The sequence below is a fragment of the Thalassophryne amazonica genome, chromosome 22 (genome assembly GCF_902500255.1).
Source record: "Thalassophryne amazonica chromosome 22, fThaAma1.1, whole genome shotgun sequence".
In the NCBI taxonomy this organism is placed as follows: Eukaryota; Metazoa; Chordata; class Actinopteri; order Batrachoidiformes; family Batrachoididae; genus Thalassophryne; species Thalassophryne amazonica.
The window spans coordinates 17,628,058-17,643,638 of NC_047124.1; the positions used below are offsets into that span (position 1 = coordinate 17,628,058).

At 41.7% G+C, this 15,581-nt stretch overlaps 1 protein-coding gene across 1 annotated transcript in view; it reads left to right on the plus strand.

Annotated features, from left to right (window-relative positions):
- The window catches only part of LOC117504256 (proton myo-inositol cotransporter-like), an 84,253-nt gene that overhangs the window by 58,192 nt on the left and 10,480 nt on the right, over positions 1-15,581 (plus strand). The window contains exon 4 of the mRNA XM_034163678.1: positions 1,128-1,236. Coding sequence (XP_034019569.1) covers positions 1,128-1,236 — 109 coding nt within the window. The remainder of the gene's footprint in view (positions 1-1,127; positions 1,237-15,581) is intronic.

A 15,581-nucleotide genomic window follows, 5' to 3' on the forward strand; every position in this document is an offset into this window, starting at 1 on the left:
TCTTGCAAAGACAAGAGGTCAGAAGTCAGACAGCAGCACAAAAGCCTACTTAAGGGAATATAAGTTTAATAGGAGGCAATTTCAGCGACCCCACTTATTCATTCAACATCACAAATGTGCTACAATTACCCAAAAGGAGCCAAGGCTGACCACAAGGGAATGGTACCACTGACATATGGTACAAATCACAGTACCCCCTTCTATCCTACATACAATGTTAGCGTAGCAGTTCATTTATACTGCGCCAAATCGTAACACAAGTCATCTCAAAGTGTTATACACAAGTAACACTTAAATTCCATCAGTTACTGGCAACAATTCTAGACAATGTGTGCAATTCCACACCAAAGCAGCTCTCTGCTCCCCTCTGTGGCTAATATGTACCAAGTCTATTTTTGACCGATGCTGCCCCCTGCTATCCCTCACGCTTTCACAGTGACTTATATTTAACAATTTCAACACAACCAACAGTGTTTGATCCTTGTCGTTTAGAGCTGATCTTTTACTGTGTGAAACTTGAAGATGACAACATTAAAATCCATTAAAACATAGAAAAATGTAAACCATTTATCTAAGTATGTTGCACCAGAAGCACAAAAATCAAGGGCAAAATGACCAAATCAACAAGTAAACAAATACTGTGCTTTTGAAGTGTTCCGCTCTTGACACCCTGGATCTGATCCTGCATGCAACAAAACCATAGTGCACAAAGCCACACCTCGTGGAATCAAGGAGTAAGGTGTAGGTAGACCCACGCTGTGAGCAAGCACACTGATGATAGTGGCAAGGAAAAAAACTCCCTCAGCGTTTTTGGATTTTACAAGAAGAAACCTCAAGCAGACCATACTCAGTGGGGTGACCATCTTCTAATGACATTCTAGCAAGACACATCAGAAGGCACAAAATCAACAGTCATATTTAGAGCATTGTTCATAATGCCAGGATAACTGAATAGACGGCATCTTGTGTCAATTAGAATCCCAGTGAAATAGAGATTACAGCTTATTGGACCTATCATCTTAAATGGTTGGCATGTAATTGGAATGGAGCTCCGGTAAAGACGGCGTGTGTTTAACAGTGGATCCATGCCTGTAGTGAAAGTAATTTGTCTTTGCTTGTGTCTCCAGATGGTCCGGTGATCTGGCGGATGCTGACTTACCCGCCTACCCGACGAGCCCTCGTGGTGGGCTGTGGTCTTCAGATGTTCCAGCAGCTTTCAGGAATCAATACTGTCATGTGAGTTTGTCCATCAGCCTGCTGTTATCTCAGGCATCCAGCGCCGGGCTGAGGCTTGTGGTTTAGTGCTGCCAAGTGGGTTCCATGAGACAACATTGTTTGAAGCTACATATGGTGCTCTGACTTAGAAGATTTTCTTTTCACAAATCATTGATGTCATGTCTGTCAGTGTGTGGCCAGCTTTCTCTCTGTTTCTGACATTCTCTGGCATTCCACAATCCTGTAAATCTTTGCAGTCGATTATGAATAATAATGATAATCGAGACATTAATCCATTGGGGGGGGGGGGGGGGGGGACATTACATCACTCCAGTCCTAATTACATGGACATGACATTTGATTAACTGTCTCCAGGGCCACAGAGTATTTATTCATCACCCACAAAATTTGGCACATTGAAAGTCGAAGTGTGCAAGACTTTATGGAATCAAGTCCCCAGACACAAACTGGTGCGCAGTGTCTATTCAGATAAAGAATTTGGGCATTTATAGAGTGCGCTAAAGACGGTCGAGATAGGGGCAACATTCAACTGATCTGCTTTTGAATTCTCCTCACTACAACCCAAGTTTGCTTGTTTTTGAACAATAGGAATCCACCTCAACCTGATTAAAAATAAACAACACAGTATCACTTGAAACTAGGGCTGTAACAGTTCACGGATACAAATCGGAAATTTATTTTAAAGTAAAACGCGTGATTTTAATGTTACAAATCTTTTGAGTTAAACTGTTTTGCTGCTACGTCCGTGTATTTAAACTCTAATAAAAGTTCAAAAGGTCAACGTGAGTGTCCCGAGAGACTGGTCAGAGGAATGTCAAAGTTGCGAGGTACAAAGACAATCAGCATGTCCACATTGGTAGGCGGTGGAGCAGAGAAATACACCTGTTTGAACTTCATGTTCAGTTCACAATTTGATACTGTCATACTGGTGTCACAGACCGAATGGTCCGCCCTAAAAATCGGCCCACCCTGCCTCCACTGCGTATGCGTCATTTCAGAGCTGAGCCGCTCGTCTGAGACAGAGTCTCTCCACCCAAAGCGATCAAACAGATTAATGGGATTATTAACCATCAAATGACAAGGTAAAACCTCTGAAATCATTCTCAAGTCAGTTTTAACTAGAAATGAGGCAAAACTCGGTGACGCTTTGAAATGACTGATGTGCAGTGAGCGCATCAGCTAGTAGTTCATGTAGCCACGGTGCTCTGATCTCTTCCTCCATCTTCTATGATGAAATAATGCTGAATTTATGTAAAAATGATTGTTGTACAAAAGCTTCAGATATCTGTCGCTCAGATAGATGATGACTGGAGTGCAGTTTTAAGCAAAAACAAGGTGACAATCAGTGAACCGTGGCTAATGACGCATGCGCAGCGAAGGCAAGGCGGACTGATTTTCAGGGGGGACCGTTCGGTCTGTGACACCGGCTCAGAAATGAAAAGTTATGCTATGCTAACAATAGCCGGCTTCTTCTTCTGGGCATCTTCTGTGTTGCACTTTCCGCTAATGCATGTAATGCTGCCCCCAGTGATGAACAAAAGCGAGCAGAAGCAGCTTCAACGTTCTACAGTTAACTTACAAAAACCTGAAGAAGATTCCCTGGTCTTTATGAAATATGTATTTGAAGGTAAGCAAGGTCATTTTTGGATTATCCTAATTTATCATGGAAAATGAATGTCTGCATTAAAGAAAAAATTCTATTGGATTGCATCATATCGCATCAAAAGGGTTCCACGACGATATAAACTATCTTCCCTGAATCGTATCATAGCCCATTTACAACCTCAATTCCAGTGAAGTTGAGACATTATGTGAAATGTAAATAAAAACAGAATACAATGATTTGCAAATCCTCTTCAAGCTATATTCAATTGAATACACCACAAAGACAAGATATTTAATGTTCAAAGTGATAGACTTTATTGTTTTTGTGCAAATATTTACTCATTTTGAAATGAATGCCAGCAACACGTTTCCAAAAAGCTGGGACAGTGGTATGTTTACCACTGTGTTACATTCCTTCTCTTACTTTCCTTCTCACAACTCTCAATAAGTGTTTGGGAACTGAGGACACTAATTGTGAGTGTCATGATTGGGTATAAAAGGAGCATCCCCAAAAGTCTCAAAGATGGGGCGAGGATCACCACTTTGTGAACAACTGCGTGAAAAATAAGTCGAACAGTTTAAGAACAATGTTTCTCAACATTCATTTGCAAGAAATGTAGGGATTCCGTCATCTATGAGTCCATAATATAATCAGAAGATTCAGAGAATCTGGAGAACTTTCTACACGTAAATGGCAAGGCCGAAAACCAACATTGAATGCCCGTGACCTTCGATCATTCAGGTGGCACAGCATTAAAAACAGACACCATTGTGTAAAGGATCTTACCGCGTGGGCTCAGGAACACTTCAGAAAACCAATTGTCAGTTAACACAGTTCGTCGCTACATCTACAAGTGCAAGTTAAAACTCATGCAAAGTGCAAAAAACCATGCAAAGTGAAAGCCATACATCAACAACATCGAGAAACGCCGCTGCCTTCTCTGGGCCCAAGCTAATTTCAGGAAAGTGTGGAAAAAGGAAAGTGTTGTGCTGTGGTCTGATGAGTCCACATTTCAAATTGTTTTTGGAAATCATGGACATTGTGTCCTCTGGACAAAAGAGGAAAAAGACCATCCAGATTGTTACCAGCGCCAAGTTCAAAAGCCAGCATCTGTGATGGTATGAGGGTGTGTTACTCCCCATGGTATGGGTAACTTACACATCTGTGATGGCACCAACAATGGTGAAAAGTACATCCATGTTTTGGAGCAACACATGCTGCCATCCAAGCAACGTCTTTTTCAGGGATGTTCCTGAAAAATGTTTCAGCAAGACAATGCCGAGCCACATTCTGCACGTGTTACAACAGCGTGGCTTCTTAGTAAAAGAGTGCGGGTACTAGACTGGCCTTCCAGCAGTCCAGACCTGTCACCCATTGAAAATGTGTGGCGCATTATGATGCAAAAAATATGACAACAGAGACCTCGGACCGTTGAACAACTGAAGTCGTACATCAAGCAAGAATGAGAAAGAATTCCACCTACAAAGCTTCAACAATTAGTGTCCTCAGTTCCCAAACACTTACTGAGTGTTGTTAGAAGGAAAGGTGATGTACAACCCCTGGCAAAAATTATGGAATCACCAGCCTCGGAGGATGTTCATTCAGTTGTTTAATTTTGTAGAAAAAAAGCAGATCACAGACATGACACAAAACTAAAGTCATTTCAAATGGCAACTTTCTGGCTTTAAGAAACACTATAAGAAATCAAGAAAAAAAGATTGTGGCAGTCAGTAACGGTTACTTTTTTAGACCAAGCAGAGGAAAAAAATATGGAATCACTCAATTCTGAGGAAAAAATTATGGAATCACCCTGTAAATTTTCATCCCCAAAACTAACACCTGCATCATATCAGATCTGCTCGTTAGTCTGCATCTAAAAAGGAGTGAACACACCTTGGAGAGCTGTTGCACCAAGTGGACTGACATGAATCATGGCTCCAACACGAGAGATGTCAATTGAAACAAAGGAGAGGATTATCAAACTCTTAAAAGAGAGTAAATCATCACGCAATGTTGCAAAAGATGTTGGTTGTTCACAGTCAGCTGTGTCTAAACTCTGGACCAAATACAAACAACATGGGAAGGTTGTTAAAGGCAAACATACTGGTAGACCAAGGAAGACAAAGCGTCAAGACAGAAAACTTAAAGCAGTATGTCTCAAAAATCGAAAAATGTACAACAAAACAAATGAGGAACGAATGGGAGGAAACTGGAGTCAACGTCTGTGACCGAACTGTAAGAAACCGCCTAAAGGAAATGGGATTTACATACAGAAAAGCTAAACGAAAGGCATCATTAACACCTAAACAGAAAAAAACAAGGTTACAATGGGCTAAGGAAAAGCAATTGTGGACTGTGGATGACTGGATGAAAGTCATATTCAGTGATGAATCTCGAATCTGCATTGGGCAAGGTGATGATGCTGGAACTTTTGTTTGGTGCCTTTCCAATGAGATTTATAAAGATGACTGCCTGAAGAGAACATGTAAATTTCCACAGTCATTGATGATATGGGGCTGCATGTCAGGTAAAGGCACTGGGGAGATGGCTGTCATTACATCATCAATAAATGCACAAGTTTATGTTGATATTTTGGACAATTAAAAGGATGTTTGGGGATGATGAAATCATTTTTCAAGATGATAATGCATCTTGCCATAGAGCAAAAACTGCAAAAACATTCCTTGCAAAAAGACACATAGGGTCAATGTCAATGAGCAGATCTGATTTGATGCAGGTGTTAATTTGGGGGATGAAAATTTACAGGGTGATTCCATAATTTTTTCCTCAGAATTGAGTGATTCCATATTTTTTTCCTCTGCTTGGTCTAAAAAGTAACCGTTACTGACTGCCACAATCTTTTTTTCTTGATTTCTTATAGTGTTTCTTAAAGCCAGAAAGTTGCCATTTGAAATGACTTTAGTTTTGTGTCATGTCTGTGATCTGCCTTTTTTCTACAAAATTAAACAACTGAATGAACATCCTCTGAGGCCGGTGATTCCATAATTTTTGCCAGGGGTTGTAACTCAGTGGGAAACATACCACTGTCCCAGCTTTTTGGAAACGTGTTGCAGGCATCCATTTCAAAATGAGCAAATATTTGCACAAAAACAATAAAGTTTATCAGTTTGAACATTAAATATCTTGTCTTTGTGTGGTGTATTCAATTGAATATAGCTTGAAGAGGATTTGAAAATCATTGTATTCTGTTTATATTTACATTTTACACAATGTCCCAACTTCATTGGAATTGGGGTTGTATCTGGCAGGCCAGCTTTTTTTTTTTTTTTTGTGAAGCCCTCATGAAATGTGTTACGTTTTCATGACAGTCAACTCTTGGTTACTATTTTTAACTCTCACTTCCCGTATCACCCCAAATTTTGTGATACCGTCACAAAAGGAAGTCGTTATCCTGAACTGCTATAGTAAATCACTTGTCATTGCATTTTTGCCGTGTGATTGGATCTTTTTATAAGAGAGAGAGATCCACACCCCTACATGAAACACATTTTCATTTAGGATGAAAGATAACAGACTTCAGGATTTCAGTTGGCCCTTCACTTCAGCTCCAGAATTGTCCTCTTATTAGGATGTTTTAAAGATGTCCTCTGTTCTGCCTGAAAGCATCTTAAAAGGTTAAAGTACTGTCTTACAGAGAGTGTCTTATTTTTGGAGTTTCACTGTCAAATTGATTGACTGTGAGACGTTTGAAGACCACGTTTTTGACTGATTAATGTGATGAAATATTGTGTTGTTTGCAGCCTTTTCTGTCATCTCCTCAGTGGTTTCAGTCTTGTTCTTGGTGTAACTATATCAGCAGTGGAGCAATGATCCGGCAGACATCACCAGAGGTGCTCAGTTGGCCACTAACAGACGGGTCAGCAGGTTCAATCCCGAACTGCCGTTGAGTTCTGAAGTGTTCTTAAGGAAGATACTGAACCTCAAACTGCTCAACCGTAGGGTGTGTCGGCCCCATACAGAGGTGTCGGCAGATTTGATGCACTGCTCATCAGTCTTCTAAAAATATCGTGCATAAGTAGAACCTTTAAACACCCGAGTTGCAATTAAACTCTCCTGAAGCTGTGGTTATGATTAACGGAATTAAGATGTACCTGATCGTGCTCCTCTTTATTGTGATTTAAAGCAGAGTAGCTCCAGTATTATTAAACCATTTCTTTCATCAATACAACAACATAAAAGCTATTTCCAAGGTCTGTTTTTTTATTGCTTTCATTGTGGTGGTTAATCACAGAAACGATGATAAATGACACACTTGGTTTTGCACCGCAGGGTTAAATCACGCAGCATGAGACCAATAGACTCTGATGTTCCTCCTCCTTTTTTATTCCTTTCATCCTTCCGTATGAGGACTTTGCCTCATGTGTCTCGGGCTCACCTCCCCTTTGAGATGAACTATATTACACTCTGTAAACAATCCCATGATATGTGCTGTTGCCTAGCAACCGGGAGAGATGGGAGCAATAGGATAAGTGTGTGCTTGCAGGGGTGCGTTTTGTGTGTGTGTTTGGGGGGGGGGGGGGGGGACCTGGGTGTCTGCACATGTGCATGTGCTCACGTGCATGTGGCGTGTACAGTGTGTGGCAAATGCGTTCACGTAGGCCGCCATGCGGCGTGCACATGCATGATGGTCGGTCAAACGTCTGCAATTCTCACAAAGAGAGAAAGGCGGAGAAATTCATCCAAAGTCGAGGTGCTCGCACATTTGCTCATTTCCTGGTAACCCAGACCCAGTCTGAGACTTGAGTCTAATCAGATCCACGTCTCACATCAGCGTGTCTAATCATACCTGTCTTTTAACTTGAGACTTGAATTTATTTGTTCTGCATTAATAGAGTATAAATGCATTATTCTCAGTTAGTTACTGAACTAGCGTGTTTCCCATATAGTGAGGATCCACGGGCTCTAAACTGGGTAGTGTGTATAAAATCCACAAGATGAACAGGGGACCCTTGATCAGCTGTGGTCATGTTTTGCATCACAGTCATTGCAGAAGAAAGCTATTTGAGCAGAGAAAAAGAGATTTTTTATTTTTACTTTTGGCTTGTCTCACCGCCAGTGTTGGCATTCTATCGCATGTTGGTTATGCGCCAGTTAACCACATTCTGGTTCAGGGCAGTAATCATCAGATCCTGTTAAATTTGTCTTTTGAGGACATTTGGCAGATGAGTAAAGAAATTGGGTTTTGATTTAAAGCATTCCAGCTTCCCACTTCAGCGCTTGCTGCGTTCAAGTAGATATTGTGGTGAAGACGTTCAGACGTTCATGCATTTGTATTTGTTCCTGCATATTTGTTACTCTGCTAATCGTAGTTCCACAAAAGGGCCAGTAACATAAATGGATTTTTCAGGTGTCGTGCTGAATCTCGATCAGTCTCACGTCTTATTCGTCTTGTCTCTCTCTCTGCCTTTTCATCTACCTTGACAGACTTCCAGCCTCTCTGAAAATGTGCCCACGAGGACATCTGTCAGCACTGACCCATTTACACCAACCGTCACAACGCTGTCGAGACTGTTATGTGTACACCTGGCATTAAACTCGGACTCCAGTCTACAAATTGAAAGCTGATTGACCTTTTACTTGTAAAAGTATCCAGTGGAACGTAATTGCTAGTTGTGTCGTTCCAAGGTAACATCACCATTTGGGGTAAACATGATGTAAATTATGGGCAGGTGTGGTTGAACTTACACGTATCTTGAAATGATCTCGCCAGTTTCTTTCATTTGCAAACTCGAGACTTGTTGCCAATCAAGGGCACGTCTGCTTGTTTTCAATGTGAATTTCAATGGGCTTGTCTTTTTAATTTGCAGGGTTGATTTTTGTTTTTTGCCCTTGTCTTATGTTCATACATCAGATGTGGCTCAGGTGTGCAGAAAGTCAGAGAGGCTACAACGATGCTGGCAGAATGACAGGTGGAGAAAATTGTGACAGAGAGGCTGCGAAGTGCACGGAGCCAGAGTACTTCCATGGGAGTGGTGGTGTTGTCCCTCATTACATCTAAGTGAGATCCTATCTATCTTCCTGCCGACTTTTTATCCAACACGACTGCGATACGGAGCGTGAAACCAACAGTATTGGGCAGATGATCACCGTGTTTCCAGGGAGGGAGGAAGAGGTGAAAAAGCAAAATTGATTTCAGATCACAAATTGCAGAGAGCCTTGAAGTCCTGACAATTTTCCTGTAATGGTAGTTTTCAGTGCAGAGAGCTAGTAGCTGCTATAAACAGACAGTGAGAGCTTTTCTCAGTTGTGTATGAGGCTAAATAGCACACCTGCATGAAAATCCACATTCTCAAAGTCCTTGCAAGGTACTGATTACAGTTCTTGATGTAAGCATGCTTAGAGGAACAGCAACTCCAACTTTTAACTCACCTGCTGTTGCTCACGTAGTAGAGCCAGTTGTCTGTTAACTGGACAGTTATTGTGTTAAATTTTGCCTATTCATGTCTGCATGAAGAAGGTGGTATGCTTTCCTAGTGTTTGCTGTAGATGGGTGCCACCATAACTCCAAAACAATAAGTCCTATCATCTTGCATTTCACCAAATTAAAACAGCATATGAGCGCAAACCCTTTCAAATCTGGTGAACATTGTTGCACCAGATAAATACAAGCAATTTTATTTTGCTTGTAGATTGTATTCTATAAATGTGGCTGCCCCCTGCTGGATGATGACTGTATGTTGGATGTGTGATGGATTAGTAGCAGGTGTGGTTGTCAGTGAGAAAGAAAGAGAGAGAGAGAGAGACTGTTTCCACACAGAAATGCAGTAAATCCAAGAAATAAATTATTTTGTGAATGTTTCTCAGCTGTTACATTGAAAAATGCAGTCACATAGTACCTTCGCACAACCCAGTCGAAAGGATTTTGTATTAATTCAGCCGTGAAAGAAAAAGAAAGGGAGGAGATTGTCAGTCGAAGTACTCAGTGAATGGGATCCGTGAGAAAAAGAGCAGATCCACACAGAAATGAATTCAACCAGAGAAATAAACCAGTATTTTCCGACTGTTTCACAGTGATGACTTTCTAAAACTCATAACACATTCATACCTTACGTTGAGGTAGCTTGTGAATTTTTACCAGTGGACTTTATTGAAATCATAATATTCATTTATTGATTATATTACGTACGTATATTTTAATCTGGGTCTCCAAAGTAACTTGTAACTAAAGCTCTTGGATAAGTGTTGTGGGGTAAAAAGTACCTCTATTTGCATCTGAGGTGCAACCGGGCACAAGTATAAAGTAGCACAAAGTAAAAAGACTCAAGTAAAGTACATCCAATTTGTACTTAAGTAAATGTATGTAGTTACTTTCCACCATTGCTAGTTGGTTAATGTTATGTCTCGAGTCAGCATGCAATCATCGCATGCTGGCTTTAGAAATCCAGGGACCCTGACATTAGTCATAAAGAATACACTAGCCTAAATGTTAACACTATAATTAACAATAGCAGGTCTCAGAACTGTCACCATCAGCAAGCAAAGCTAACGCCAAAGTTGGCCACTTGCTGGAGCTGCTCGTTGACTCTTGAAGCCTCTAAGTTAAGGTGCGAGAACTTATTTCGTTCTCACTTGTGCAAGCAGGGAAATTTCAGCAATACAGAAATGGTCACATGTCAGGTTTACAGCAGGATGATTTGAACTCAGGACGAGGTTTTGTCTCTCTGGACTGTCCTTCATTTATGACTGACCTGGTTGGACCATCACGCAGACATCTGTTAGTCTGTCAGAGGTGGGTGGATGCGAGACATGTTTGTCAATCTCTCAGGAACTAAAGATGTGTCAGGTAGTGTGTGTGTGTGTGTGTACGTGTGTGTGGTCCTGTTTTCTTTCTGCCTCCTGTTTTCCCTTTTGCTTTTCTGTGTGCTTTACTACCAGTAAATGGACGATGTGTAGGCTATGTATGGATAAACAGATGGGACTGTGAGGGCGTGTTTGTGTGTCTGTCTTTAATTTTACTCATTACAGGAAACCATAATCGTTTTTGTCGTTGAGCCATAAATATGGAACATTGTAGTAGAGGAGTGGGTCATATTGGATATGGTCCTTCGCCATGAGCTACTGAGTCATTTTGAATCAATTAGCCACATAATGTGATTAGAGTATAAAGGTCAATGTGGGCTGGTGGGGTTTGTTGCATCAGAGTAGGTCAATTGGAGCCACCAGTACTAGCAGAAAAAAGGCAAGAAAAATTGAAAGAACACCTGCTCTGGCAGAAAAACCAATGACCATTCTGTGCGCTATTGAGCATGACTGTTGGAGAGCAATTGGAGATGGGAATTAGCGACAAACACACGAACAAGTGACGGTTTCGCATTTGTTATCTCACTGAAGTGGCCACTTCCAGCTGAAATGATGAGACGTTTGCACACAAAGTGTTCAACTCTTAGTATCCTGCTATTAATAAACTGTGAAAATTCCCCTGACTGTACCCAGTAAGGACAACATTTTTAAAAAGTAAGTCTTTTCGGCTGCTCCTTAGTTTTTCACTCAGGATCGCCACAGTAGATCCAAGGTGGCTCTACATCATGATTTAGCTCAGGTTTTACACCAGATGCCCTTCCTGACACAACTCCACATTACAGTGTGATGGGGTGAGGTTTGAACAGGGAACCTTCTGCACTGAAACCAAGTGCACGAACCACTTGGGCACCACTCCTGCCTGACAAAATAAAACATTAATAAATAATATAATAATACGAGGTCTGTCCATAAAGTATAGGTCCTTTTTGTTTTTTTCAAAAACTATATGGATTTCATTCATATGTTTTTACGTCAGACATGCTTGAACCCTCGTGCGCATGCGTGAGTTTTTCCACGCCTGTCGGTGACGTCATTCGCCTGTGAGCACTCCTTGTGGGAGGAGTCGTCCAGCCCCTCGTCGGAATTCCTTTGTCTGAGAAGTTGCTGAGAGACTGGCGCTTTGTTTGATCAAAATTTTTTCTAAACCTGTGAGACACATCGAAGTGGACACGGTTCGAAAAATTAAGCTGGTTTTCAGTGAAAATTTTAACGGCTGAGAGATTTTGAGGTGATACTGTCGCTTTAAGGACTTCCCACGGTGCGAGACGTCGCGCAGCGCTCTCAGACGGCGTCATCAGCCTGTTTCAAGCTGAAAACCTCCACATTTCAGGCTCTATTGATCCAGGACGTCGTGAGAGAACAGAGAAGTTTCAGAAGAAGTCGGTTTCAGCATTTTATCCGGATATTCCACTGTTAAAGGAGATTTTTTTAATGAAAGACGTGCGGACGGGTCCGCGCGTCGGCTCGCAGCCGCCGCGACGCTCCGCCACAGGAAAAACACCTCTGTTGGAAGCCTTAAGGACAAGTTGGAACATGTCCAGCTGTTAAACAATTTCTCATATACTCACTCCACTGAAAGCCATCAAAAGCCGCCTGGATTTTACAAATGGTTATCAACACGAAGGTGTTTTTCCTGTGCCGCCGCACCGCGCCCGTCCGCACGTCTTTCATTAAAAAAATCTCCTTTAACAGTGGAATATTCGGATAAAATGCTGAAACCGACTTCTTCTGAAACTTCTCTGTTCTCTCACGACGTCCTGGATCAATAGAGCCTGAAATGTGGAGGTTTTCAGCTTGAACAGGCTGACGACGGCGGCTGAGAGCGCTGAGCGACGTCTCGCACCGTGGGAAGTCCTTAAAGCGACAGTATCACCTCAAAATCTCTCATCAGCCGTTAAAATTTTCACTGAAAACCAGCTTAATTTTTCGAACCATGTCCACTTCGATGTGTCTCACAGGTTTAGAAAAAAATTTGATCAAACAAAGCGCCAGTCTCTCAGCAACTTCTCAGACAAAGGAATTCCGACGAGGGGCTGAACGACTCCTCCCACAAGGAGTGCTCACAGGCGAATGACGTCACCGACAGGCGTGGAAAAACTCACGCATGCGCACGAGGGTTCAAGCATGTCTGACGTAAAAACATATGAATGAAATCCATATAGTTTTTGAAAAAAATAAAAAGGACCTATACTTTATGGACAGCCCTCGTAATAATAAGGTCTAGTATAGCTCCACAGAGTGGGAGGTGGGGGGAAACTGGAACAAAAGTGTGGATAGCGCACTAATCAACTTGCATAATGATGTCCCTACTGCATCTACTGTATACAATCCCCGCTTATATGATCCTTTTCTCCTCATCTCTGAGATCAGCGCCAGCGGCAGCTCTGGGAGCATTTTGGGAGGACCCTTGTTGCCTGGTCAACTTTGAACAGTTCAAAATCTAGGCACGATGCTAGCGACACCCTGCGAATGAAGCGAGGCAAGAGCGCCACCCAGCAAACGTTGTGTGAAAGCAAGCAATTTCCGTTCACACATTGTCGCAGCCCAGTGAGACAGTACCCTTACTGGTGGGTCATGATGTCCTGACCAGTGATGTTCTTGCAATAGATACTGTAGGAACCAACCCCAGTGGTAGCTGTACCCTTCACCCTACAGTGTGGTATCCTTGGTCCCCACAAGTAAGGTCAAGGTTCTGTTCAGAACGTACATTGTAACTGATTTGAAGGGTCCAGTGTACCTGTAGTTGGTATGTATGTCGGGTATCAGATCGCCAAATCGATTTCAGTCCAATTTATGATGTTCAACTGCAAATAAAAAAAGGTGAGCTGGTGACCTGATGGTGTGGATCAGGTGGCTCAGTGGACTAAGAAGTCAGGCTGCCAATATCCAAACCTGGCAACAGACACGTTACCTGCATCCTCCCAATCCACCCCGCTGAAAATGGGAACCAGCCTTGGCCGTGGCAGACTGGCATCCTGTCCGAAGGGGTTACTAGACTCGTCTGTTTGAGTCTCAGGGCCTGGATATGATACAGAACTTGTAGTGACCAGAGGGCAGAAGAAAAACGACAATCAGGAAGATGACTTGTGTCATCGTAACAATTTCTAAGCTTCACGCGAAGTAAGTACATGCCAAATTCCTTCCCCATCCAAGTCTTACACCACATCCTGTGTTCTAGTGGTTTTCTCCTTTTATTTGGCAAATCCCTCAATATCTGAAAAACTGTCTGTCTGTTTTTGGTGTAATAATATCATGGGATAGTCATTCTCCAGAGTGCAGGAATCTAAGGCAACCATCTGTTCTCCATCTGTACATTTGTTTTTCTCCAATATAGTTGTTGATACAGTATGTGTACAAATGTTGTAGTGTCACCTTTCATTAAGCCATTAAATGTGTGTTGCTGTTCAATTTTTTCATGGTTGTTACCGACTGAAGATTTTCCTTTTTTTCTTTTCATTCTGAGAAGGTTATTCCATAACTCATCTTTGATATCTTTCTTTATGTCCTGATCACAGACTTTGATCCAGATTGATGAACTTTCCTATTTGTTTGTCTTTGATCCAAACTTTCCACCCAATTGCTAAACTTTGATCCTCATCTTTTATCTTGATCTTTGAACCGCATCAAGGAGGTGTCTTTGATTTTGACATCAGGATCAAGAAGCAGATCATAACCTTTGATTTTGGTTCTTGAACTAATGAGCAATTCTGATTAAAGGAACAGTGATCAAAGCTAAGGTCAGGATCAGTTGAATCAGAATCAACAGTTGAACCAGAATCAACAATTAATGGCAGCATCAGGAGCAGATCATGTCATCTTTGATGTTAATTGCTGTGTTAATTGTTTATCTTGGTGTAACCAAGATAAACAGCATTAGAAATCAGGGATCAAAGCTCATGATCAAATGAATCAGACTCAACAATCAATGGCAGGATCCAGATCAAAGGAAAGAGGATCAAAGTAAAACTCCACCATGATCCAGTTTCACACCAAATTGCAGTGAGTCCTTGCTTGACCAGGCATTAGTTTTGTTTAATTAAAAACAAATAAAAGTGCTGTAATTTCCACAAAGTTCACCTGATTTGAATTTAATTACCCTCAAATTGCAGGTGACATTTTCCACTGTGAGATCACATTCATCATTTGTTTTCAGCTGTAATATCTTAATACACAGAGAGTAAAAATAATGAAAGCATCGTGTGTTGTATCAAAAATAGTGGGGCCGTCGTCTGTATGTCATGATATCAATCCGCTGTCGAGCATTTTGTTATTGACACAGAACAGTTGGGCCTCACAGATGGTCTTACAGACAAATGTCATGTTGAAAATGTCAGAAAACGGTCACTCAGCTGGCGGGCGTGCTCAGGGCTGCCAGATCCCAGTGTGGTGTGTGTTTGTACAAATGGAGATGCGTCAAACTCTGCGTTTTTGTTGTTGTTGTTGCTGCTGATATTTGTGTGTGTGCGTGTTTGTCTGTTTTCAAGCATTTATGAGCAGCTTAATCACGCCAGTCTGCTCAGACGTCTCCAGCGGAGACGCAGTCAGACTACTTGAAGAATAAATATTCTAATTTTCCCTCTAATCAAATACTTGAAAACAAAAATGCATAACCTCATAAGCATCAACAAACACGCTTGTATGTTAACTACACAGCACGATGATATTTACGGAATAAGATATCGAACTGACAAGCTAATCATTTTAATTTAATGCAATGCCTATCCTTTCGCAAAAGCCAGGCTGTCCTAGGTAGGCCGTGTCTGCTTGATGGAATGAAGGAGCTTGGGTGGACCCAATCAAAAGATAACAAGCACCTGACTGAGCCAATCAGGTGTGGGTAGAGCAGATAGAGGTAGAAAATATGCAGGTTCACCGTCCCTGAGGACTGGGATTAGTAACCACTTTTGTAAATTATTCC